Genomic DNA, 25,173 nt, shown 5'->3' on the forward strand with positions numbered 1-25,173 from the left:
ACACACTAAGGCTATTTATAACTAAGGAAATCTCAGAGTCTACGTCACAGCCCTCCTACCTCCATCAGAGCTGGTGCTGGTGCCCGCTGCTGTGAGACTAGAGGACATGTCACATCACTGAATCCCTTGCAGACATTCCCTAGTACCAGCCTAAAGTGTGGCAGCCCCACTGGGTGGCTAGACCCAGAGGAACAGCAGCATTCACAGTAGTCTTGTTCTCAGGGACTCCTACTCTTAGAGGGAGGGGGAGTGCACCACATTAAGGAACACCCCATGGGACAAAAGAAACAAGACCGCAAGCCTTGAGTCCCTGAACTTTCCACTTGTGGGAAGTTTCTTTCAGCAGAGGCACAGGTACAGTTCTGGGCTTAGTGGGGAAAGTCTGTGGCTCTTAACCCAACAATCAGGCAGCCCTTGTGCTCATGAAGGGTCGTGGAGAAGGAGACCTCTTCTCCCCCTCATCTACCATTACAGATATAGCTGGGGCAACTCCTACAGGAGCTTGGCATGGGTAGATCTGTAGACACCCTTTCTGGAACATTTCAGGACCATTCCTGAACATTTCTGGAGCATTCTCAAAGGAGCATTCTCAAAGGAAGAGTGCCATCGAGGCTTATTTGAAATGTAGAGTCACAACTCCTCTCTACATGGAGCATGAGCTTTCCTGCAGATGAAAAGAGGTGCCCACCTGATGTGAACAGCTGGAACACTGAGTTAGGGGTGTGACAGGAAGGTGGATCACTTTCCTGCTGGCCTGGAAGCAGAGCTTTGGCAGCTCCCTATCTACCCTTGAAAAGACCTCAGTGCATCTCACTGATAACTTCCCCAGCCACTGCTGTAAAGGCTGGGATCTCTGCCTATACTGGGGTTTGTATTTATCCGTCTGCTTTAGCCACAGCTGGTTTTGACATGTGGGCACCTCAAACTGGCCAGAAGCCTGAATTGTTCAATCCAGTGAATAAAAAATACTAGAGAAAAAAATTTTAAGTGCACATCTCTGGGGAATGAGATAAGCTTCATGAGACCCCTGCCATTCCAGCCCAACAGGGGACAATGAACCTGCTCACATACCCAGCACATCATTACTGCAGCCAGCATCAAAGAAAGCCATCACACAAAGATTCTCCATAACCAAGGAACTCATACAGAGTCTTCCCCACTGAAAGCACTCAGAGCTGAAGCTAGGTGACAATAAACTATAAACATTAAAGTCACATCCTCAAGGGGAAACAAGAGACATAAAAAACCACAGTGTAATAAAAAAATAAATTCAAGAATAATAATAAATAGTTTACCCAAATAAGAAGGAACCAGGAAAATAATTCTGGCAATATAAATAAATAGGGTTCTATAACACCCCCAAAAGATCACACTAACTCTCCAGCAGTAGATCCAAATCAAAATGAAATATTTGAAATACATGACAAAGAATTAAAAAGGTTAATTATTAAGTTGTTCAGGGAGATACAATAGAAACAAACATAAAGATATTAAATCAACATAAAGAAATTAAAACCAACTTAAATAAATTTTGTAAGTCAACATAAAAAATTTTAGAAAACCAAGATATAAATGAAAAATTTTCTAAACAGATACATATTTTAAAGAAAATCCAATCAGAACTTCTGGAAATGAAAGACACATTTAGGAAACTACAAAATGCCGTAGAAAGTCTTAACAATAGAATAGACCAACTAGAAGAAAGAATTTCAGAGCCTAAAGACAAGGCTTTTGAATTAACCCAATCAGATAAATATAAAGGAAAAAAGAATTAAAAGCAATAATCAAAGTCTCCAAAAAATATGGATTATATAAATTGGCAAAACCTAAGAAATATAGGTGCTCCTGAGGCTGAAGAAAAAGTTAAAATTTGGAAAACTTATTTGAGGGAATGATTGAGGAAAATTTCTCTGGCCTTGCTAGAAATCTAGACATCCAAATATGAGAAGCAATTTTTTTTTTTTTTTTGAGACAGAGTCTTGGTCTGTCACCCAGACTGGAGTGCAGTGGCAGGATCTCACTGCAACCTCTGCCTCCCGGGTTCAAGTGATTTTTCTGCCTCAGCCTTCCGAGTAGCTGGGATTACGGGTGCCCACCACCACACAGCAAATTTTTGTATTTTTAGTAGAGACAGGGTTTCACCATGTTGGCCAGGCTGGTCTCGAACTCTTGACCTCAAGTGATCCTCCCACCTTGGCCTCCCAAAGTACTGGGATTATAGGGCTGATTCACTGTGCCTAGCCCAGAAGCTCAATATTAATGTCAAATGCAAATAGTCTAAATGATCAACTTAAAAGATACAGATTGGTAGAATGGATTGAAAAAGGGCATCACCAAAGCATATAGTCACCAAGTTATCCAACCTCAATGTGAAGGAAAGAATTTTAAGTGTAGTGAGACCAAATATCAAGTAACATATAAAGGAAAACTTATCAGACCAACAGCAGACTTCTCAGCAGAAACCTTATAAGCCATTAGGGACTGGGGTCCTGACTTCAGTCTCCTTAAACAGAAAAAAACTGTCAGTCAATAATTCTGTATCCAGCAAATACTAAGTTCAATAAATAAAGGAGAAATAAAGTCTTTCTTAAACAAGCAAATGATGAGAGAATTTGTCAATGATAAATCAACTCTACAATAAATGCTAAAAGGAGTTCCAAATCTTGAACAAAAAGGTGCATATACACCCGAATGGAAACTCCTGAAAGCATAACATTCATGGGGCTTATAAAACAATAACACAATTAAAAAATCGACACATGGCTGGAAGAATATTTCACATCCCAATATTAATGTCAAATGCAAATGCACTAAATGATCCACTTAAAAGACAGATTGGCAGAATCGATTTAAAAAAATCAAAGACCAAATATCTGCTGTCTTCAGGAGACACAGCTAACATATAAGGATTCTTATAGACTCAAGATAAAGGTGTGGATAAAAGTATTTCATGCAAATGGAGACCAAAAGTGAGTGGGAACAGCTATTATTATATCAGATAAAACAGACTTTAATGCAACAACAGTAAAAAAAGAGAAAGAAGGGCATTATAAATTGATGAAAGGATCGATTCAATAAGAAGATATAACAATCCTAAATATATATGCATCTAATGCTAGAGCTCCCAGATTCATAAAGCAATTACTACTAGACCTAAGAAAGCATATACAGCAACACAATAGTGGGGAACTTTAACACTCTACTGACAGCACTAGACAGATCATCAAGGCTGAAAGTCAAAAAAGAAACACTGGACTTAAACTACGCTCTAGAACAAATGGACCTAGCAGACATTTACAGAACATTCTACCTAAGAACTACAGAATATACATCTTATTAGCACACAGAACATTCTCCAAGATAGACCATATGATAGGTCACAAAACAAGTCTCAATAAATTTTAAGAAATAAAAATCGTAGGCCAGGCACGGTGACTCATGCCTGTAATCCCAGCACTTTGGAAGGCCGAGGTGGGTGGATCATGAGGTCAGGAGTTCCAGACCAGCCTGGCCAACATGGCGAAACCCTGTCTCTACTAAAAATTAGCTGGGCATGGTGATGGGTGCCTGTAATCCCAGCTACTCAGGAGGCTGAGGCAGGAGAATCATCTGAGCCCGGGAGGCGGAGGTTGCAGTGAGCCAAGATCATGCCATTGCACCACTCCAGCCTGGGCGACAGGGTGAGACTCCATCTCAAAAAGAAAAAAAAAAAGAAAAAAAAATCCTATCAAGTATCTTCTCAGACCATAGAGGAATAAAACTGGAAACCAATTCCAAAAGGAACCCTTAAAACTACAAATATACATGGAAATTAAACAATCAACTCCTAAATGATTTTTGGCTTAACAATGAAATCAAGATGGAAATTTAAAATTTTTTTGAAATGAATGATAAGAGTGACATAAGTTATCAAAACCTCCAGAATACAGCAAAAGCAGTAAGAGGAAAGTTTACAGTGCTAAATGCCTACATCAAAAATTACTAAAAATCACAAGTTGACAACCTAACATCCTAGCTAGAGGACTAGAAAAATAAGAACATACCGAAGCCAAATCTAGTAGAAGAAAATGAATAACATGGGGTCAGGGGTGGTGGCTCACATCTGTAATCCCAGCACTTTGGGAGGCCAAGGCGGGTGGATCACTTAAGCTCAGCAGTTTGACACCAGCCTGGGCAACATGGGGAAACCTCATCTCTACTAAAAATACAAAAATTAGTTGGGCATGGTGGTGTGTGCCTGAAGGGTCTGCTACTTGCTGGGGCTGAGGAGGGAGGATCGCTTGAGCCTTAGAGGCTGATGGAGGCTGCAGTGAGCTGAGATCTCACCACTGCACTCCAACGTGTCTCACAGAGCAAGACCCTGACAGAAAAAAATAAATAAATAAATAAATAAAAAATAAAAAAATAAAAAGAAAGAAAAGAAATAACAAAGATTAGAGCAGAGCTAAATGAAACTGAAATAAAACATACACAAAAGATCAATGAAGCAAAAAGCTGGTTCTTTGAAAAGATAAACCAAATTGATAGACCACTGGCTAGATTAACCAAGAAAAGGAGAGGAAAGATTCAAATAAGCTCAATTACAAGTGAAAATGGAGACATTTCAATTGACACCACAGAAATACAAGATCATTCGAAACTACAATGAACACCTAAATGCACACAAAATAGAAATTCTAGAGAAAATACATAAATTCCTAGAATCATACAACCCTCTTAGCTTGAATCAGGAAGAAATAGAAATCCTGAACAGACCAATCACAAGCAATAAGATTGAATCAGTAATAAAATAAATTGCCAACAACAACAAAAAGCCAACAGCCAGACAGATTCACCCCCAAATTCTACCAGACATTCAAAGAAGAATTGGTACCAATTTCACTGAAACTATTCCAAAAGATTAAGAAGGAATCCTCCCTAACTCATTCCACAAAGCCAGTTTCACTCTGATAACAAAAGCCAAGAAAGGCCATAACAAAGAAACTAAACTCCAGGCTAATATCCCTGATGAATATAGATGCAAAAATCCTTAACAAAACACATGGAAATCAAATCCAATAGCATATCAAAACAAAAATAATTCTCCACCATCAGGTGGATTTCATTCCATGGTTACAGGGATAGTTCAACATATGCAAGTCAATAAATGTGATTCAGCTGGGTGCAGTGGTGCACACCTGTAATCCCACCACTCTGGGAAGCTGAGTTTGAGACCAGATTGGGCAACATAGCAAGACCTTGTCACTACTACACTACTACTACTACTACTACTACTACTACTACTACTACTACTACTACTACTACTATTATTACTACTACTACTATTATTACTATTACTACTACTACTAAACTAGCTGGGTATGGTGGTGTGCACCTCTGGTCCCAGCTACTTGGGAAGCTGAGGCAGGAGGATCTTGAGCCCATGAGGTTGAGGCTGCAGTGAGCTGTGATCATGCCACTGCACTCCAGCCTGGGCAACAGAGAAAGACCCTGTCTTAAAAAATGTGATTCATCACATAAACAGAATTAAAAACAAAAACCATATGATCATCTCAATAGATGCAGAAAAGTCATTCAATAAAATCCAGCATCCCCTTGTGATAAAAACCTTCAACAATCTAGGCACAGAAGGAACATACCTCAAAATAATAAAAGCTGTGTTTGACAAACCCACAGGCAACATCATACTGAATAGGGAAAAGTTGAAAGCATTTCCCTTAAAAGCAAGAACAAGGCAAGGATGCCCACTGTCACCACTTCTATTAACCTAGTACTGGAAGTCCTAGCCAGAGCAATCAGACGAGAGAAATAAGTAAAGGACATCCAAATTGGAAAAGAGGAAATCAAATTATCTCTGTTTGAAAGTGATACGATTTCATACCTAGAAATCCCTAAACACTCCTTCAAGACTCCTAGATCTGATAAATGAACTCAGTAAAGTCTCAGGTTACAAAATCAATATACACTAATCAATAGCACTGCAATACATCAACAGTGACAAAGCTAAGAATCAAATGAAGAACTCAATCCCTTTTAAAATAACTGCAAAAAATAAAATACCTAGAAATATACTTAATCAAAGAGGTGGAAGATTTCTACAAGGAGAACTATAGAACAGTGCTGAAAGAAATCATACATGGCACAAACAGAAATATATACCATGCTCATGCATTAGAAGAACCAACATTGTGAAGATGACCATACTGCCCAAAACAAACTGTAGATTCAGTGCGATTCCTACCAAGAATTAGAAAAAAAAAATCCTAAAATTCATACAAAACCAAAAAGAGCCAAATAGCCAAAGCAACCCTAAGCAAAAAGAATAAATCTGGAGGCATCACATTACCCAACTTCAGATTATACAAGGCTATAGTAAGCAAAACAGCATGGTACTGGTAAAAGATCAATGGAACAGAATAGAGAATCCAGAAATAAAGACAAAAACTTACAACCAACTGAACTTTGGCACAGTGTACAGAAACATAAATTGGGGAAAGGACACCCTATTAAACAAATGGTGCTGGGAAAATAGAATAGCCACATGTAGAAGAATGAAATCGGATCCCTATCTTTCACCATATACAAAAAGTAACTCAGGATGGATTAAACAACTGTATTTAACATCTGAAACAAACAAACAAAAATTCTACAAGAAAATCTAGAAGAAACTCCTCTGGACATTGGCCTGGGCAAAGAATTTATGATTAAGACCCCAAAAGCAAATGCAACAGACACAAAAATAAATACATGGGGTGTAAGTAAACTAAAAAACTTCTGCATAGCAAGAAGAAATGATCAGTATAAGCAGATGACCTACAGAATGGGAGAAAATATCTGCAAGTTATGCATCTGACAAAGGACTAATATCCAGAATATACAAGGGACTCAAACAAATCAGCCAGAAGAAACAAATAATCCTGTAAAAAAGTGGGCAAAGTCCACGAATAGACATTTTTCAACAGAAGATATACAAATGTCCACAAACATGAAAAAAATGCTCAGCATCACTAGTCATCCAAGGAAATACAAATTAAAACTACAATTAGATACCACCTTACCTCAGCCAGAGTGGTCATTAGGAAAAAGTCAAAAAAACAATATATGTTGGTGTGGATGTGGTGAAAATGGAATGCTTATACACTGCTGGTGGGAATATAAATTAATACAACCTCTACGGAAAACAGTGTGGAGATTTCTTAAATAACTAAAAATAAAACTACCATTCAATCCAGAAATCCTACTACTTGGGGATGTACCCAAAGGAAAAGAAGTCACTATATCAAGAAGACACCTGCATGCATATGTTTATCGCAGCACAATTCACAATTGAGAAGATATGGAATCTAATATATATTATCCACTAAATATATATATATATCTATATCTATATATATACACATAGATATTATACATACAATATCTCCAATAGAATACTACTCAGTCATTAAAAAGAATGAAGTAATGTCTTTTGCAGCAACTTGAATGGAATCAGAGGCCTTATTCTAAGTCAAGTAACTCAGGAATTGAAAACCAGATACAGCATGTTCTCACTTATAAGTGGGAGCTAAGCTGTGGGTATGCAAAGGCATACAGAATGATATAATTGACATTGGAGATTCAGAAGGAGGGCAGGATGGGAAGGGCGTTTAGTGTGAAAAACTACCTATTGGGTACAATGTGCACTACCTGGGTGACAGATTCACTAAAATCTTAGACTTCACCACTATACAATTCATCCACGTAACCAAAACCCACTTGTACCCCTACAGCTATTAAAATTTAAACAATTTTTAAAACGTTAATATCATTGTTATTTTGATCAATTGTATGTTAATTATTTTAACTATATCAGATCCACTTAGACCTTATGAAAAACAAAATTCAAAATTCAATGTGTGTGTGTGTGTGTGTGTGTGTGTAGTGTGTATATTTGTTGCCAAGAGCTATAATATTAAAATTCACAGAAAAATATTTAGAATAAAATTCTGTAGAGGAAGCAATTATGAGTTAAATGATAAAACAAAACAATACAAAATTTCTGACTCTTGAGAAGGACCATGTTGTTGAATTTTAAAGTGGTTCATAAAATGTTTATAGTATTTATCACCCACTGGACATTTTTAAAGCCAATATTGAAAATACACAAAAGTAATTACTTTGTCATGAATTTAAACTTATATATATTATATTTAAACTTAAAAATATGAGAGGGGTATGGCAGAAATAGCCAGCTCTCCAGCAAAGATAAATACTTACCTTTCCAAAGGGTAGCGCTGTTGCTGGAAAGTGGGTATCCAGGCAGAGTTTACATTTCCCGGCACTAGAGCCCACCCTTGCACCCAGGTGGGGCCGTTTAAGCAGCTCTACAAAGGGTATCAGAAAAGGCTGAAGTGATTAAGGAGCAGGTGTGCCTTGTCCGACCTCTGAGTAGATCCCAAGGCTCTGAGTGATAGTGCAGCTATAAAATGTAAAGGACCTGAATCTTTGTTTTTTTGTTTTGTTTTTTTTTTAAGGACCTGAATCTTTGAATCACCCACCTTGGAATGCTGCCCACTCTACACCTGCATTGAATTCTTGCATCTGAGAGTAATAAATTTTTATTTTGTTAAGCCCCTGCGATTTGGGGAATTATCTCCTACAATACCGAGCATTACCTTAGCTAATACAGACTGATTCCAGAAGTGAAATACTGCCAGGCAACAACAAACCTAACGTATCCGGCATTGGCTTCCCAGGTGAGTTGTGGGCAGTGAGGCTAGAAAAGTGGAGGACCCTGTTAAGCAAAGATAAAACATTTGGTGAATATGTTCCCTCCCATGCCTACCAAGACCAATTCCTCTGTGAAGGGGTTCAAAGATAGAATGATGATGGTATGTTTTGGTGTTTTCTGATTACATCTAGCAAATTATGGAACCAAGAGGTGAGCTCAGGCTGGAACTGGCTTGTTTGCAATTAACACTCAGAGAAGAGATAATCCAAAAATGTGGAGCTTTTTGGGTTGGAAAAGTCAACTGCTTCTGGTCTCTAAGCACAGAAAGATAAGACTCAGAAATGTTTTCCGCATGAATGATCCATTAACCCTTAGTTATGACACAAATTGCAAGGGTGAGTTCTATCCAAGTCTACTTTTCTCAGTGTACTACTACTTCATTTTACTAAGAAAAACACATTGGAAAAATATATATACCATTTACATTAGGATATTCACTGAAAAATACAAGAAACCAAGGTCCCCCTCCCCTACACTTCAATTTAATTATTTTCTCAACCGGTATACACCAGAGATATCATATAACCATATGAATTTATTTAGAGCTACCTATAGAAGGTAAGATTTAAAGTAAGTTTTAAACTTATGTAACTCACATTTTTCAGTTCTACTTGATATTTGATTTTAAATGTCTACATAGTTTATTGATTTGAAAAAATTAATTCAAAGCAGAATGTATATTGAAGGCTACTAGTCCAAAAAATGGTCCATAAATGAAAAGTTTATACTATTTACACGACAGAGGAAAAATACAGAAGATAAGTGATACTGGGCAAACCGACATCATTTACTGATTGGTCACTGCCAGAACATACAAACAAGCTTATGCCTGATTACAATTTATCTCTATCAGATGTTCATTGATGTTCACTACTTTGTCTTTAATACATTATATGAAAATCTAGACTACAGTTATTCATATTCAAATTACTCCTTAAAAGTGAAGGCAATCGTTTTCTATAGCAGAATTAAATAGGGCAAGATATGATAACATTCCAGTACTTCTAGGAAATCCATATTAATCTCACATGGAAAGATTTTGCTTCAAGCTGGGAGGTCTGGAGTTAGCAGACAGGATGAGTCACTTACACAATATTTTTTTGAGAAAACGACTGATTTGGAAATCTTGTGCTTGTTACTAGCGTTAATTACTGCTTGCAAAGAGTGTTACCCAAAGCAGGTGTATTTAATGATTCTTAAGATAACTGACAACAAAAAAAGCAAAACCTCACAGCTATTGTTACCTCCGTGTTGTTATGAGTTTCAGCATAGGTACAAAAACATTTACAGTTGTGGCTGTGGCAAAATTGGTTTCGTTTCCTTGATAGCTATACATAGAAGACTAAGTAATTTATGGAGATTAGAATAAAAACGTTTTATTGAAGGGTAGGCACTTTTGAAATTTTTACAGGTCAACAAAGAAGTAATTTGAAAAAAATATTACATTTGCATTTTTTTCTTGTTGAGCATCTTAAATATATTTTTGGAGTACTAACTATTCTTTATTGCTATAACTGTTAAAAGTTCAATTCCTGAGATTTTTGGAGTCGGTTAAAGTTCTTAAAGTGAGCAGAGGAAAGAAATGTCTTTCCCAGATGGGAGGCTGAACTGTGAATCAACAGTGTCAATCAGTTACTTTCTGTCATTTTTCCATATATCAGTTTTCATCTGGGATATGTTTACACTGTAGTTTATTCCTTAATGACTGCCCCCAAAATATACTACTTTAAGAAGCTCTTGGAAGAATTGAAATATTCATTGAAAGATAGTATATAAGGAGAAATTATTATTATGAAATATTTGTCATTGTTAAGTAGCTTTCCTCTTTTAAAGTATGAACTTGTATGTGAGTGTTTTACATCTGGTTTGACTTAAATAACAATTCAAGTATCTCCTTTAAAATGATGTTCTGAAGAACATTAACATTTATGAAGCACAGATATAAATACACTTTCTGAAAGGCAGAATATTGAATATTCCTTGAAAATCGTTTGTTTTGATCATTTTTTAGACTATCAGGATGACAACCTAGCTTCGGTCCACATCACATTTTTAATAGTTCATAACTTTTTATCCATATACTTAACTAAAAATTTAGAAAACATTTACCATCAAGTGCATGAAGGAAAACTTCAAACTGTAACATTTCATTTAAAAGCTATATTCAAATGAAGATAGGGTCTGAATATAAGCTATTTGTGCTTATTTTCAGCTACGGCTAACATATAAGCTGTTCATTGGGTTTTTGCTTGAAATGGAGTTGTATCATAGTCTTGAAAATGAATTCCCTTAGAAGTTGTGATCTTCATAATAGCACCATTTAAAGCATCATCTTCAATGAGTGTTATCAATCCACTGGCAATCAATGGTGGGCTAAAAATAAAGAAAACAGTATTTTGAAACGAAAGAATGAGGCATATTACCACTTCATTTTAAGTTATTTTCTGAAGAATCTATTAAGTTGAACATGTTATAGGGAAATGTGTGTCATTAAACTATTGCTACTTCCAATTTTTATTTAATTCCATATTAGATATCTAGATTATATCTCTTATTTATCTAATTTATTCAATTAGATTTTTTTCAATTGGATATTAACTAAATTATTTGATAAATTTAGCTGTAACCTTCTATCATTTTGGCAGGAGGAATTTATACTCATTATTTTCACTGAGCAAATGATCATTTTCTCATCTTTATCATATCAGTAGATCTTAGACTTATCAGATATAGATGTTATTAGTGTAGAAATATGATTGGTAACAGCTAGCATTTCCTGAAAATTTTATTTTTTACCAGTTAACGTTTTAAGTACCTTACATGTATCATTTTATTTAAGTTTTTCAAAGTCCCTAAGTCTGTTGTATTATCTCTATTTTATATGTGAGAAAATTGAAGCATCTAGAGGTATGATGGATAAGTTCATCGTTAGTGGTAGAGCCAAGATTTGATCTCAGGTCTGATTTCTTCAACATGATAACTATGATTCTGTGCTGTGAAATCCTCAGTTACTCGAATTCAGACATAATTCACTGAGAAAGTATGTGTCCATGTATGTGTGTGTATCAACTATTTCTTATAAAAGTGGTTGAAGTCATGGAAACTTGCAGTATTTCACAGAGTATATTTGAATATTGCTTGGAATTTAGGCAGAGAAGGTATCATTGCCTTCAAAGGTGACTAAATATCAACTTTATGACTGAAGGTAGTAATGAAGGATTTTACATATTTCAAAGTAACATTCATAATGTATAAACTTACATTCTATTTATAAACCCAGAAAAATATATTTTCTCCCAGAGTGTTTGCCAAACCAAAAGTTTGAAGCTTACGTTCATTTCTCAACTGTATAAGCTTATTTCTTCCCTTTTTATAGCTTGTCTAAATAATGCTTTGCTTCATCATTTAAAAGAAAATAGATATAGTTTTACTTACTCCAAAATTCCATAGTATTTAATCATATCCTTGATATGATCCTTATATTCTATATATTGTCCCATGTTTTCTTCTTTTTCAATCGATTCTAGGATGGCTGTGTTAACAAAGCCTGGACAAATGGCATTCAGTCTCACACCACTGTTCATAAGATTAGCAGCCAACTGCCAATTAGAAGGTTGTAGGTTTCAGCAGTTTCATAAAGACATAGCACAGGACAAACTGATCATTAAAGCATCTTACAATTTTCTGATGTAAAAAATACTAATTAGATATCCTCCCAGCTATATAACAATGACCGGTAAATAGATAGTAAAATAACACATACCTAAAATATTGTATTAATTCCTGAAAGTCTCACCTAATTAATTTTTTAAAAAATCAGTATTACTGGACAACTTCTGGAAATAATTATGTAAGCTTCTCTTATCTACTGAACTCTGCAGGAACCCGAAGCTAAGCAGCTGAGACTTAGAATTGATATCCCAAGTTTTCTTTCAAATATGATAGTTGTATAACAAATAATACTTAATTAAAAATACTTTTAGTGAAAATGTTTAGAACTTTGATTCTAAAGACACTCTTAATAATCTGCCCTATCTGGAAGACAATTTAAGTATTTTCAGACTAACATTATTTGGCTTAATTTACAAACTATTGATTTTATTTGCAATTATTAAAAAATTAGTCAATTCTCATTATTCATGGATTACATATAAACAAATTTGTTAAATTTGCTTGCTAAAATTTACTTGTAACCCTGGAAATCAATACTTGTGGAGCATTTGTGGTTATTTGTGGACATGCACAGGGCAGTGAGAAATCTGAGTCACTGATGTGCATGTTCCTGCTTAGGTCAAGTAAGACTATACTCTGCCGTGCCATGTTTTTCTAATTTTGTGCTTTTTTATTGGTGATTCTGCTGTTTAAAATGGCTGCTAAACCCACTGCAGAAGTGCTGTGTAGTGTTCTTTAGTGTAGGAAGACTGATGTCCCATACAGAAAATATTGTGTTAGATAAACTTTGATCAGGCATGAGTAATAAATGCTTTAGTAATGAGTTCAATGTTCATACAACATATAACAAATAAGGTTTCTTTAAACAGGAATACACATAAAATAAGGTTATGTATTGACTGGTTGATTGGAATTTTGTGACCAGAGGCTTTCAGGAACTTAACCCTGTATTTCCCCTAAAAGCAATGGTTCAGTAGTCACTAACGTAGTGTTTGCAAGTGACTTCATGGAACATAACTACCATGAATACTGAGAATTGACTGTAGAAGTTTCCAGTCTTGTAATTTTAAATATAAAATTTCTGGTCTTTAAGGTTTACTTTGCTTTGTAAGAGGGCTTTATGTGTTTATAAGAAGTCTGTCTGAAGATTATGTCTTTGCAAATTAAGCAATAATTTCCAGTCAATTTAAGAGTGTGAGAACTACTTATCTTCCATTTTGACTGACCAGTTAACATTTGTGCATCTGTTTTTTCTGTCTCCTACTAATTCTTTGATTACTAACATTTTTCTCTTCATCTCTCTAGCTGCTCTCTTTGTCTCACCTAGATGAATCACCCAGAGACCCCCTACAACTGTTCTTCCTGCTTTTACACTTGTCCTTTGTAACACAATTTCCAAAAGCAGACAGAATGGTCTTCTTAAAAAGGAAATCTGATCTTATCACTCCTGTGTGTAAAAGCCCCATGGATGGTTGCCCTTGAAATAAAAGCGAAGCTCACAACAGCGGCCCATAGCTGCTTTTGGTCTGGCTCCTGTGCTGGTGTCTTGAGTCATACCTCAAACTACATTCCCCTTGCTTGCCAGGCCCTTTTCAAGCTGCTCTTTTGTGAGTTATAAAAAGGCAGGCATTCTCACCTCATGCTATCAATGCATGTGATCAATTAGGTCTAAAGTATTTTTCTAAGGTCTGTACACCTTTCACCCTAGGCCTCCATGGAGACATTATCCTTGACCACTCTATCAAGTAAATGCCTGGCCCCACCCCTCCTTCCAGCTCCATGTTCTCACTCATTTTCATCGTATCTCTGGCGACAAATAATGGCTGGGGCCTATTGCATCTTGCATTTCAGAAAAGCTGAAGTTAATAATATTTACATTTGGGGTCATTTTTGGAAATAAGTACTATCTCCCTGTTACTTATCCTTAATAAATTTTTAATAACACATCTGTATTTAGAATCTACTTCATTTAAAAATGATCTATTATTTATTTGGTTATGTGATCTGATAACTATTTTTATAATTGAGATGGAGGTATGTTATTTTTCCATCTTTTTTCCAAATGAACTGATTTCTCAAGTGATTCCTCTCTACAGAATTCATGTTTTATAAATGTGTACAAAGAGAAAATGAGATATGATGGTTGTTGTAGCCTCACCGCTGCTGAGCGTGTGAATCCAACTATGCCATGCTTTGAAGCACAATAAACCGGCTGCTGTGCAACGGGCATGAGTCCTGAAACAAACAAATGTAACATTTAAATGCTTCCATTAAAAAATAAGCAGACTATACCCAGTAATGAAAATGCAAATGAATATTTTGTGATAATTTCAATTTAAGATGAATCTGAATAACACAGTAACATAAAACCAGATAGCTTTGTAAAACTCAGTAGCCTGAGTGTAGTTTATTTGCTCCATGACCCATGCTGTCCAGAATTTATAGTAGCTAAGTGACACCGAGAGATACAGCTAAGAGTTATATGTGTTTTTCTGCCTCCCCAGGCCTTCTGGAAAGTCAAGGAAAGCAAATGGTATCTAAAACACAAAGAAAATCATCTTTAAAGTCAGTAAATTACCATCTAAGTTTCAATTTTTAAGTCTGTATTTTAAAAAGTATATATTCTACATTTTTAAAGCTTCCTAATGGCTGAAGGAATTTGAATCTTCAGAGAGTCTTGGAGATTATTAGTCTTCACTATAAATTAGTATGCAATTTCCTGTCACCAATCTGTCTTGAACAATACCTCCAAAAGTTTAAGAAAATTAAAAGTTAACTTCTTTTTATTTGTACTATTGTAGATGCCTGGATCTTTTTGTCCTATGACTTAGGAAGACAGAAATAAACATTTGTGGTCCTATTTTATTTCCTTTCATAATTATGTAGTCAACTATGAAATTCAATCAATTACAGAATGTTTTATTTTGTAATTTTCCACATATGCACAATAGTAACTGATTAAATTCATGGTCTGGAGAGAAAAAGCAGTATTATAGCATATACCTATAGCATCTCTGAGCCTAGCTCAGCTCTCCAAAAAGACACAAAACAACAACAATAAAAACCTATTTTACTGTAGTAACTATTATTATCAAGCTTATTTCTCATAATTGTTAATTATCTAATCAGCAATCAAATTGAACCAGAGTCATTCTTGTATTTGTTTTTAACTAATTTGGATTAACTTGTTTTAATGCTTTTTAAGTTTGTGACTTCTCTGAGTCAAGAAACAGTGATCCCTGATTATTATACTATATTTAATATCAAATGTCCTGCTAATAATACCAAATTATTCTGCTGAGACATGCTCATCTCCACCCAGCTAACTATTCCCAGAATGCCACCAATCATTTGAGGGTGTTGGGCCAAAGTTCAGCAATAAATGCAGACCATAACCACTCCCTGGGTGCCTGCCAGGTCTCAATTTATAAAGTATGTTTGCACAAGGGCAGTTTAAATCCCTGAGGATGGTAGATCACACCTAGTGTGTCCACCCAATGATTTCAAAGTATTGTTAATATGTTGCTTCTCTTGTCATTGTTGTTGTTAAGTAAAATGTGTAAGTTAATTAAGTTTGTCAGTGTCAGTCAACAAGAATTTATGATGTTTCCACAGGCTACATAGGTATACTAGGAGTGGAAGATAAAGGGAATAAAAAAGTATAACCAGGAGTTGCTGCTTCTGCTTCTTGTTAGTCCCTGCTTTACCCATTCCTTAAATGTTTATGAGACAAAGGCAGTGGTTTTAGGACAATATTCATATATAGCAGGAAATGCAGCATGAACCTTAATCAGAGATAAACTTGTTCACATAGCCACAAGAACTACAAAGACATTGTTCATAAGGGTTGTCAAAGATGAATTTGAAATGAATTTTTGTTACATATGCAGAGGTGATGAACTTTGGAACTCCAGCTAGTTCAAGGTGTCATAGAGGCAAAAGAAATATACTGCTTTGTGGGTTCTGGTAATAAGCAAAGACAACATACATACTTTCCTTAAAGGTAGATTTGTAAATGCAACTGGAATGTGAAAGAAATTGCTTGCAGTTTATAAATGGCAGTTGGTTTTATGAATCTTGTAACATTCTAATCACATTTTCACTGCTATTCTGCAAAATGTTTACCCTTGCATTGCTTTCACTGTCTTGTCTTTTTCTTTTTCTTTTTTTTTTTTTTGAGATGGAGTCTCACTGTCAACAGGCTAGAGTGCAGTGGCCTGATCTCTGTTCACTGCAACTTCTGCCTCCTGGGTTCAAGTGATTCTCCTGCCTTAGCCTCCTGAGTAGCTGGAACTACAGGTGTACGCCACCATGCCCAGCTAATTTTTGTATTTTTAGTAGAGACGGAGTTTCACCATGTTGGCTAGGATGGTCTCGATCTCCTGACCTCATGATCCACCTGCCTTGGCCTCCCAAAGTGCTGGGATTACAGGCACGAGCCACCATGCCCGGCCGCCTCACTTTCTCTCTCTCTCTTTCTCTCTTTCCTCCCCCCAACTCCTTCCCTCCCTTCTTTCCTACCCCCTTATCTCTCTTTTGAGACAGAGTCTAGCTCTATTGCCCAGGCTGGAGTGCAGTGCCTGGACCATGGCTTACTGCAGCCTTGACATACTTGGCTCAAGTAATCCTCCCATCACAGCCTCCTGAGTAGCCGGGACTGCAGGCATTCACCACCACACCCAGCTAATTTTTGTATGTTTGGTAGAGATGGGGTTTCACCATGTTGCCTAGGCTGATCTTGAAATCCTGAGCTCAAGCAATCCACCACCTGCCTTGGCCTCCCAAAGTGCTGGGATTACAGGCCTGAGCCACAGCATTGGCCCCTCACTTTCTAGTATTAGATGAAAGCCTACACAAATCAATTTCAGACATTCAGAAACCAAGTTTCCTTTTTTCATTTTTTTTTACAGCTTCATGGAGCTATAATTGACATACAATAAAACGACATGTACTGAAAGTATACAGTTTGATTAGTTTTGACATATGTACATACCAATGAAACCATGACCACAGTCAAGGTAATGAACATGTCCATCACCCTAAAAGTTTCCTTGTGCCCCTTGGTAATCCCTTTCTGCTGTCGCTCTCCTCCCCACAGGCAACCACTGATCTGCTTTGTGTTACTATAGTTTGCATTTTCTAAAATTTATATAATGTAATCATATAGTATAAATTACATTGTTGTCTGACTTTTCACTCAGGATAACTGTTTTGAGATGCATCCATGTTGTAATGTGTAAGGAACATTCTATTTTTTTCAATTGTTTCATTTAGTCAAGTTGTTAAATTAAACAGTTTTTTTTTCTTTTTTTCCCCTAATACAGGTAGATTTTAACTGGTGCTTCTTATGTTTTGAACAGGCCGGGTGGATTAATGATTTGCAGTGCTTTCTCTCCAACTTGCAAACTGACTCTCAATGTAGAAATTTACTATCTATACTTCAGTTTGTTGCTTTGAAAATGAAGCCTAAATGGAGGGAGAAAAGCTCTTGTTGTTTTATTATTTTTGACAATGATTTTAGTTGGGGGTGGACATTTTTTAGGAATCCAACATTTTCTACTGCATCTGATTCACGTTTCCTCTGTAGGTATAGTATTATTGCTATCGTGGTGTAGCTGCAGGATTGGTTAACCATGCTTCCACTACTTACTGTAGGCCCACAACACCAACACAGAATTTGTTTCCATGTGCTTCAAATAAAAATTGTGTTCTGGGGCTGGTAATCAGCGTCAGCTCATAGAGTTAGACTAAGTGTGCAAGGTATGACTCTGGGGACACAATTTATAAGGTAGTTGGTGTAAACTGTGCCCCTTATGTTCCTACAATTTACAACCTGCACAACTATACATGGTAGTCATCTCTGGGAGGTGACTGAGCAAAAGGACAGAATAAACCAGCACAGGTAGGAAGAGAAGCAATTAAGTGTTGTGTAACAGAAATGAAGGATGAAAGTATTTTAAGAGACTTAAAATGGTCACTGATATCAAGTGCAGAAAAAGAATCACTCTGAGATATAAACATATCTCAGTTATTATCCATCTAATACGTCTTTTGGCATTTCTCCAGCTACCACCTTATTTCTCCTTTCAATGCAAAGTCCTCAGAAGAGTTATTATATGCCTTGCATTGTCTCCACTTTCTTGACCTTCTATTTGCTCTACAACTCATTCCAGTCAGGCTTTCATCTGATCACTCCAGTCAAACAGAACTTATGGAGGTTGCCAATGAGCAATGGCTTGCTAAGGCTAAATCTCTGTCTCGATTTGCTTGATCCCTTCCTCAGCATCAACCAGCACAGCCATGCTTTCCTTGAAACATTTCCTTCTCCAGGCTGGTCTCCTATCTCACATTCACCAGCAGCTTCTTCATGTCTTTGGCTGGCTCCTCGTCCTTGACTAGACCCATAAACATGCTGGAAAACTCCAGAGATATCCCTGGTCCTCTTTGCTTTTCTATGAACACTCTTTCCCTACATGATTTTATTCACTTCTGAGGATAAAAATTAATTCTCTCAATTTGTCTCTCTCAATCTTTGTATGACACACACACATACACACATACACACACACACATACACACATATACACATACACACACACTCAAATTTAAAATACTTATCTCAAGCCAAGACCTCTTACTCTGCCTTGAACTCTAGAGAGGGAGCTTTGGGTTATTTCTTGTAATATTTCCTAGCAGTTTTCTCTCCTTAAACTATAGTGGGTGCTCAGCCTGGGCAACACAGTGAGACTCTGTCTCAAACAACAAATGAAAAAGAAAATATGATAAATATCAGATGTTATAAGAAATTTCAAATTAAAACAACAATGAGATTCTACTACACACATTAGAATGGCTAAAATTTAAATGCTGAAGACACCAAATACTGATGAATATGTCAAGAAACAAGAACTCTAATTCACTGCTGGTGTGAATGCAAAATGGCACAGCCACTTTGGAAGACGATTTGGCAATTTCTTTCAAAAGTAAACATGCAATACAATCCAACATTTAGTTCCTTGGCATTTATTCAAAGAACTGAAAACATGCTTACACAAAAATCTGTGTGTGGATGCTTATAGCAGCTTTATTAATTGCCAAAACTTGGAAGCAACCTAGTGTCCTTTAGTAGCTGGATGAACAAATAAACTGTGGTATATTCAGATAATGGAATAACATTCAACTCTAACAAAGGGCTATCAAGCCATGAAAAGATATGGAGGAAACCTAAATGCATATTACTAAGTGAAAGAAGCCAACCTGAAAAGGCTACATACTGTATGATTCTAACTATATGACATCTGGAAAAGGCAAAACTATGGAGACAGTTGAAAGATCAGTGGTTACCAGGAGCTGGTGGGAGGAAGGGATGAACAGGTGGAGAACAGGGTTTTTAGGGCAGTAAACCATTCTGTTTGATATTATAGTGGTAGATATATGTTATTATACCTTTGTTCAAACCTATAGACTGTACAACATCAAGAGTAAACCAGATGAAACACCTCAAATAATTATTTTATTGGCTTATCGGTTCATCCACATTGTACTTTTTAATGAAAGTGTATCTTTTGCACTAAAATGCCACAAATCTGGTATAGTGTCCTAATTTGGTTTGATTTCTGAACCTTGGCAAACTGGACTGTTTCTAATCCTAAATCAACAGGCTCTACAGAAGCAAATTCACACAAGAACTATGTGTTTAGTTCCTTTTAAATGCAAAGTATAATGAAGTAATATTTTAAATATACTCAATTGAAATGTGTAAAACCAATGGGAGGACCCCTGTTGCAGGATGAAGGTGGAATTTTACCGGTTGAATAGCCAGATACCAGTATAATGACTATAGGACCAGTTACTGTAATGAATATGGGCTTTTTTTTTTTCATCTTGCAAATTAATTCTCAAAATTAGGGAGCACATGGAAATATTTTGTGACATTAAGGGATTTAAGAATAGCAACAACAATAAAACGAAGGATTGTGACCACGTGACAGCAGTCTCTGCTTTTAAAGAAATGGCATTTTGTTTAACATTGTGAGAAATCCTGTCCGTGTGCTTAAAAATGGATACCTTATATTAAAATAGTTAAGAATAGTATTTTTCAGTACCTCTGATAGGCCCACCATTGTGCAAGTTTATTTATAGAAATATAAAATGGCTCTTTTTAAAATATACCAAGTATAATTAGTAGCAGATTTATGTCTGTCATAACTGTAAAGTTACAGAAAAAAAAATCAGTAGAGGGAGAAATTCTACCCAAAAAACAAAGAAATATTTTCTAAAACCACTCAGGATAATAACACTAAACAATTAGACTGATGAGATAATATATATAGCATTTAAAATACCTGAAAGCATTTAAAATATCTGAAAATTACATGTGTACTAATAGAACAAAGAAAGTCATTTAGAAAAATAAAATGTAAATTCCATCTCTACATTAGTTCTTCTATTCTTCATAATCTTTCTACCCATATTTACAAAAGCCAGTTTTAATCTCTTCATTTCACAGAAGGTAAAAAGCTCAAAAAGATTTTTTGCAAAAACAGAAATCTCCTCAGACAGGGCAGTCATACTAAATCCACAAATATGATTTGCTTTTAAGGAGAGAGAAACCATGTAAAATGGACTATATAAAAATGCCAAAAATTCAACTTAGGGAAATAAATTGTGAATCTAAGGATGCTGATCCTCGTATGATAACCTGGAGTTCTGTAACTATGCTAAAAAAGCAGGAATGTAAAGCTGTCACATTTTCTTTACAACCAACAACAACAAAAAAGTGTGTACCCGTCTGTCTGTTTTAACCACCACTTTTCCAACTTGAAGAAAAACGGGAGAACTAGCAAGAAATATTTATCTATGGTTCGTGCATAGAGCTGACCAAAGTAACCAGTGAACTTCCTCATTTGTGAATTCTGCATAATGGAACACCTTATCTGATGGCTGTTTTTTTTCTCAGTCTTATGGGTGCCATTAAATTATGCTTTAGAGTGTGACACGACATTAAAAAGTGACACATGCGGCCAGGCGTGGTGGCTGACACCTGTAATCCCAGCACTTTGGGAGGCCGAGGTGGGCGGATCACAAGGTCAGGAGATGGAGACCATCCTGGCTAACACGGTGAAACCCCGTCTCTACTAAAATACAAAAAATTAGCCGGGCATGGGGGCGGGTGCCTGTAGCCTCAGCTACTCAGGAGGCTAAAGCAGGAGAATGGCATGAACCCGTAAGGCGGAGCTTGCAGTGAGCCGAGATTGTGCCACTGCACTCCAGCCTGGTCTCAAAAAAAAAAAAAAAAAAAAAGTGACACATGCTTTCATAAAACCACTATATATTTTACAACAAAAATCTTCCCAGAAAGATATGTCTAATAGCAATTCCCAGTGACTCAGACAGTTGCTACTAGTGTTCAGTCATTGCCTAGGCTGTGGTCAGAGGAAACTGAGAGAAGCTCCCTTACCCGTGCAAAGAATATCCATCCCTATGCATACCAGTGGCTGGCTTCTTAAAGTGTGGTTCAAGGAGCAGTATTACCTGGGAGCACATTTTCAGGACCCATCTCTGTCCTACTGAAATCAGAATCTGCATCTGACAAAGTCCCTAGACACATAAGTCTGAGAAGCGCTGTTCTAGAAGACTATTCATTTCTCAGTAGCCCTCTCATTCCTATGTTAAGAAACCTCTAATCTCTCATCTATCCTTCAAAATGCCTCATTTACAAATATTTAATCATTCCTACTGATTACTTCCACCGTGTGTCTTTTTAACTATTTTAAGCCAAAAGAGAGCAAAATGGACTCTGCAGACTGACATGGGAGAACTTTGCCAGCACTAAGCAGGAAGGGCGGCTCCCATACTCATGATGGCTGGCATCTGAGCACTTAGGATTCACAGCATAGGAACAGTACATCCACTCTATGACACAGGCTAAAATGGAGCAAAATAAAATTGCTTTTATTACCACTGCTAATTCCCACATTTTTCAAGATCTGTTTGAGATTCACTGTTCAACTATAAATTGGAGATAATTAAATTGACCTCTATTGTAGAGACTTGTAAAAGTTAAATGTGGATGTCATAAAGCCAATAGTTTACCACAATGCCTGGAGCTTGGCAATTGCTAAATATGTGTTAGGCCCGCTTCCTTATCACAAGAGCAGTAGTAAAGGGTGGTACCATGTGATTTTCTTACTTTGGCCTGGAGATAGAAGAAGATGATCAATATTTTATTTCACCTGAAATTTCTGGATATTCTAGTCCATTCTTCAGGCTATTGGAGTCCCAAGGCCTTGCAACTTAAATATCATGCTTCTAGGTTTTTTGATTTTTTTTTTTTTTTTGAGAGACAAAGTCTCACTATGTTGCCCAGGCTGGAGTGCAGTAGCACAATCATAGCTCACTGCAGCTTTGAACTCCTGGGCTGAAGAAATCCTCCCACCTCAGCCTCCTGAGTAGGTGTGCACCACCACACTCAGCTAATTTTTAAAAATTTCTATAGAGATGAGGTCTCACTCTGTTGCCCATGCTGGTCTCTAACTCCTGGCCTGAAGTGATCCTCCTGCCTCAGCCTCCCAAAGCATGTGATTATAGGTGTGAGCCATGACACCTGGCCAATGCTTCTGTTTAAATAGTTTATGCCATGGAAATTATTTGGTTCTGTCATCTTGATAAGAGACACTGATATACAGCTCTTGGGGTAGAAACTTTGCCTAGTTACTTTAATATCTCCATTTCCCTTCTGCAAATGCTCAACATATGTTTGATTAACTTGAATTTTTTATTTAAGGTAGTAATTTTAGCACTTCTACCTTAACACAAACTACAAGCTAATTATATTATTATAGATAAAACTTATAGCACAAGCGGATATGCCACTGGGTTGTTACTTAAGACATGCTGAAAATTTTCTATGATTTTTAAATATTTTCTGGAGACTCCAATGTTTTGACTTCTGAGTAAATAAGACCCTCATGGTATCTCTCACAAAATGCTACTGAGTGACAGAGAATGTCCCCAGTGAACGCCACAGCCCACTAACTGAATATGTAGCAGGGTCGGTAGGTAGGCTCCTTTTCCTGTGACAATTACTTTTCCTTTCCCACAGTTTGAAGCAATTAAATATGTAAGAAGTGTGCCTGTAATCCCAGCACTTCGGGAGGCTGAGGCAGGCGGATCACCTGAGGTCAGGAGTTCGATACCAGCCTGGCTAACATGATGAAACCCCGTTTCTACTAAAAATACAAAAAAAAAAAAAAAAAAAAATAGCCAGGCGTGGTGGCGTGCGCCTGTAATCCCAGCTACGGGAGGCTGAGGCAGGAGAATTGCTTTAACCAGGGAGGTATTGGTTGTAGTGAGCTGAGATCACGCCATTGCACTCCAGCCTGGGTGACAAGAGTGAAACTCTGTCTCAAAACAAACAAACAAACGAACAAACAAACAAACGGAGTGCATTTGACTCTTATGAGATGTTTTAATGGAGCATAGCTGTTTGATTATCTGCATTAAACGAGACTTCGTTCTTCTATTGTTCCTTCCAACTTTGTTTTAATAGTTCAGGATGGATGTGGCAAAATTAGTGTCTGTTTGTATATTATGTTTATAAATGAAAACTCGTGTAGAAAAGTCCATTTGGGTTAACCACACTCAGAACAACTTGTGGAACTCCAGACTAGAGCATACCCATCCCATAATCTGCTGAGGAATCATTGTCTACTTAACTACTCTTGTTTATTAAACCTATTAATTGCATTTGATACTCTGTCTGCGTCAGTGGTCATTACTCATTAACTTCTCTACTCAAACCAGTGTGCCAACTTAAGGTTTTACTGTGATAGTGAAGGACTCCACTGTATCCACGCCAGAGATCATGAGGATAGGCCCTGTTGAGTTGAATACTGAATATTACCCATAGCCATTCCTTCAATAGAGTAAGCAGTACGGAGAAAAACAGGAAAAAAAAAATCTGTGAGGAAGCAAGGTTTGGAAAACACAGAGTAGGCAAATATTAGAAGTACTCTGATAACTCCTTAAAGATTATTTTTGTCCTCTCACCTCTTCTTACATGCTATGACTCAAGGGCATAAAGTTGTTGATACAATTTCTGAGAGAATGATAAAGACGGAGGGGTCCTCTTTTGCCTTCTCCCATTATTACAATATCCTGAATTTTTATCAAACTAATTTCATTATGGGAAGAATTGGAGGCTCTCCATTGGTGGATAAAATACAAGGCAATTCATTTTAAGAGTTTGTGAATTGAGGGCATGTTAGTGGGAGGCCTGGATGGGAAAGGAAGTAGACTATCCACATTGGCCAGTGGCAACGAGGAAACAGTATAAACACAAGAGGTGTGGCGGCTGGAATTACGAAGGGAGGGTGCCAAGGACAACTTCTGAAAATGGATAGAGTAATAAGCCAAGCAGAGGGAACGATGATAACCTTAAGCTGTTTAACCATTTTACATAGTGTTGCCTTGTACATGTGGAGGAAAGTCAGAGGGAGAAGCAGTTTGTAATGCAATATTATTCATTAAATTGTACCAGTGCCAGGAAAGTAATTTAAAACCAAAGCAATCTTATCACTGAATTTATATCAAGTCATCATTTTATCTGCATGAACAGAGAAATGCCCACACATGATTGCAAATGTTGTATCTGACATAGGTAAGAAGAGGATTCACACCCGGGGGGTGGGGGAGGTGGCGGTGAGCTGGATGACAAAGCAAGCTCCTAG

General features: G+C 36.8%; 1 protein-coding gene across 3 annotated transcripts in view; it reads right to left on the bottom strand.

Annotated features, from left to right (window-relative positions):
* Positions 1-9,232: 9,232 nt before the first annotated feature.
* Positions 9,233-25,173, bottom strand: part of HPGD (15-hydroxyprostaglandin dehydrogenase) — a 36,318-nt gene continuing 20,377 nt past the window's right edge. For 2 of the 3 annotated variants that reach the window (XM_055276436.2, XM_055276437.1), the window contains 3 exons: positions 14,601-14,677; positions 12,206-12,369; positions 9,233-11,143 (listed from right to left, as the gene is read on the bottom strand). In XM_055276436.2, coding sequence (XP_055132411.1) covers positions 11,005-11,143; positions 12,206-12,369; positions 14,601-14,677 — 380 coding nt within the window. In that variant the 3' untranslated portion in view covers positions 9,233-11,004. The remainder of the gene's footprint in view (positions 11,144-12,205; positions 12,370-14,600; positions 14,678-25,173) is intronic. The other variant, XM_055276438.2, reaches the window with a different exon arrangement.

Source organism: Symphalangus syndactylus, chromosome 4, assembly GCF_028878055.3.
Source record: "Symphalangus syndactylus isolate Jambi chromosome 4, NHGRI_mSymSyn1-v2.1_pri, whole genome shotgun sequence".
In the NCBI taxonomy this organism is placed as follows: domain Eukaryota; kingdom Metazoa; phylum Chordata; class Mammalia; order Primates; family Hylobatidae; genus Symphalangus; species Symphalangus syndactylus.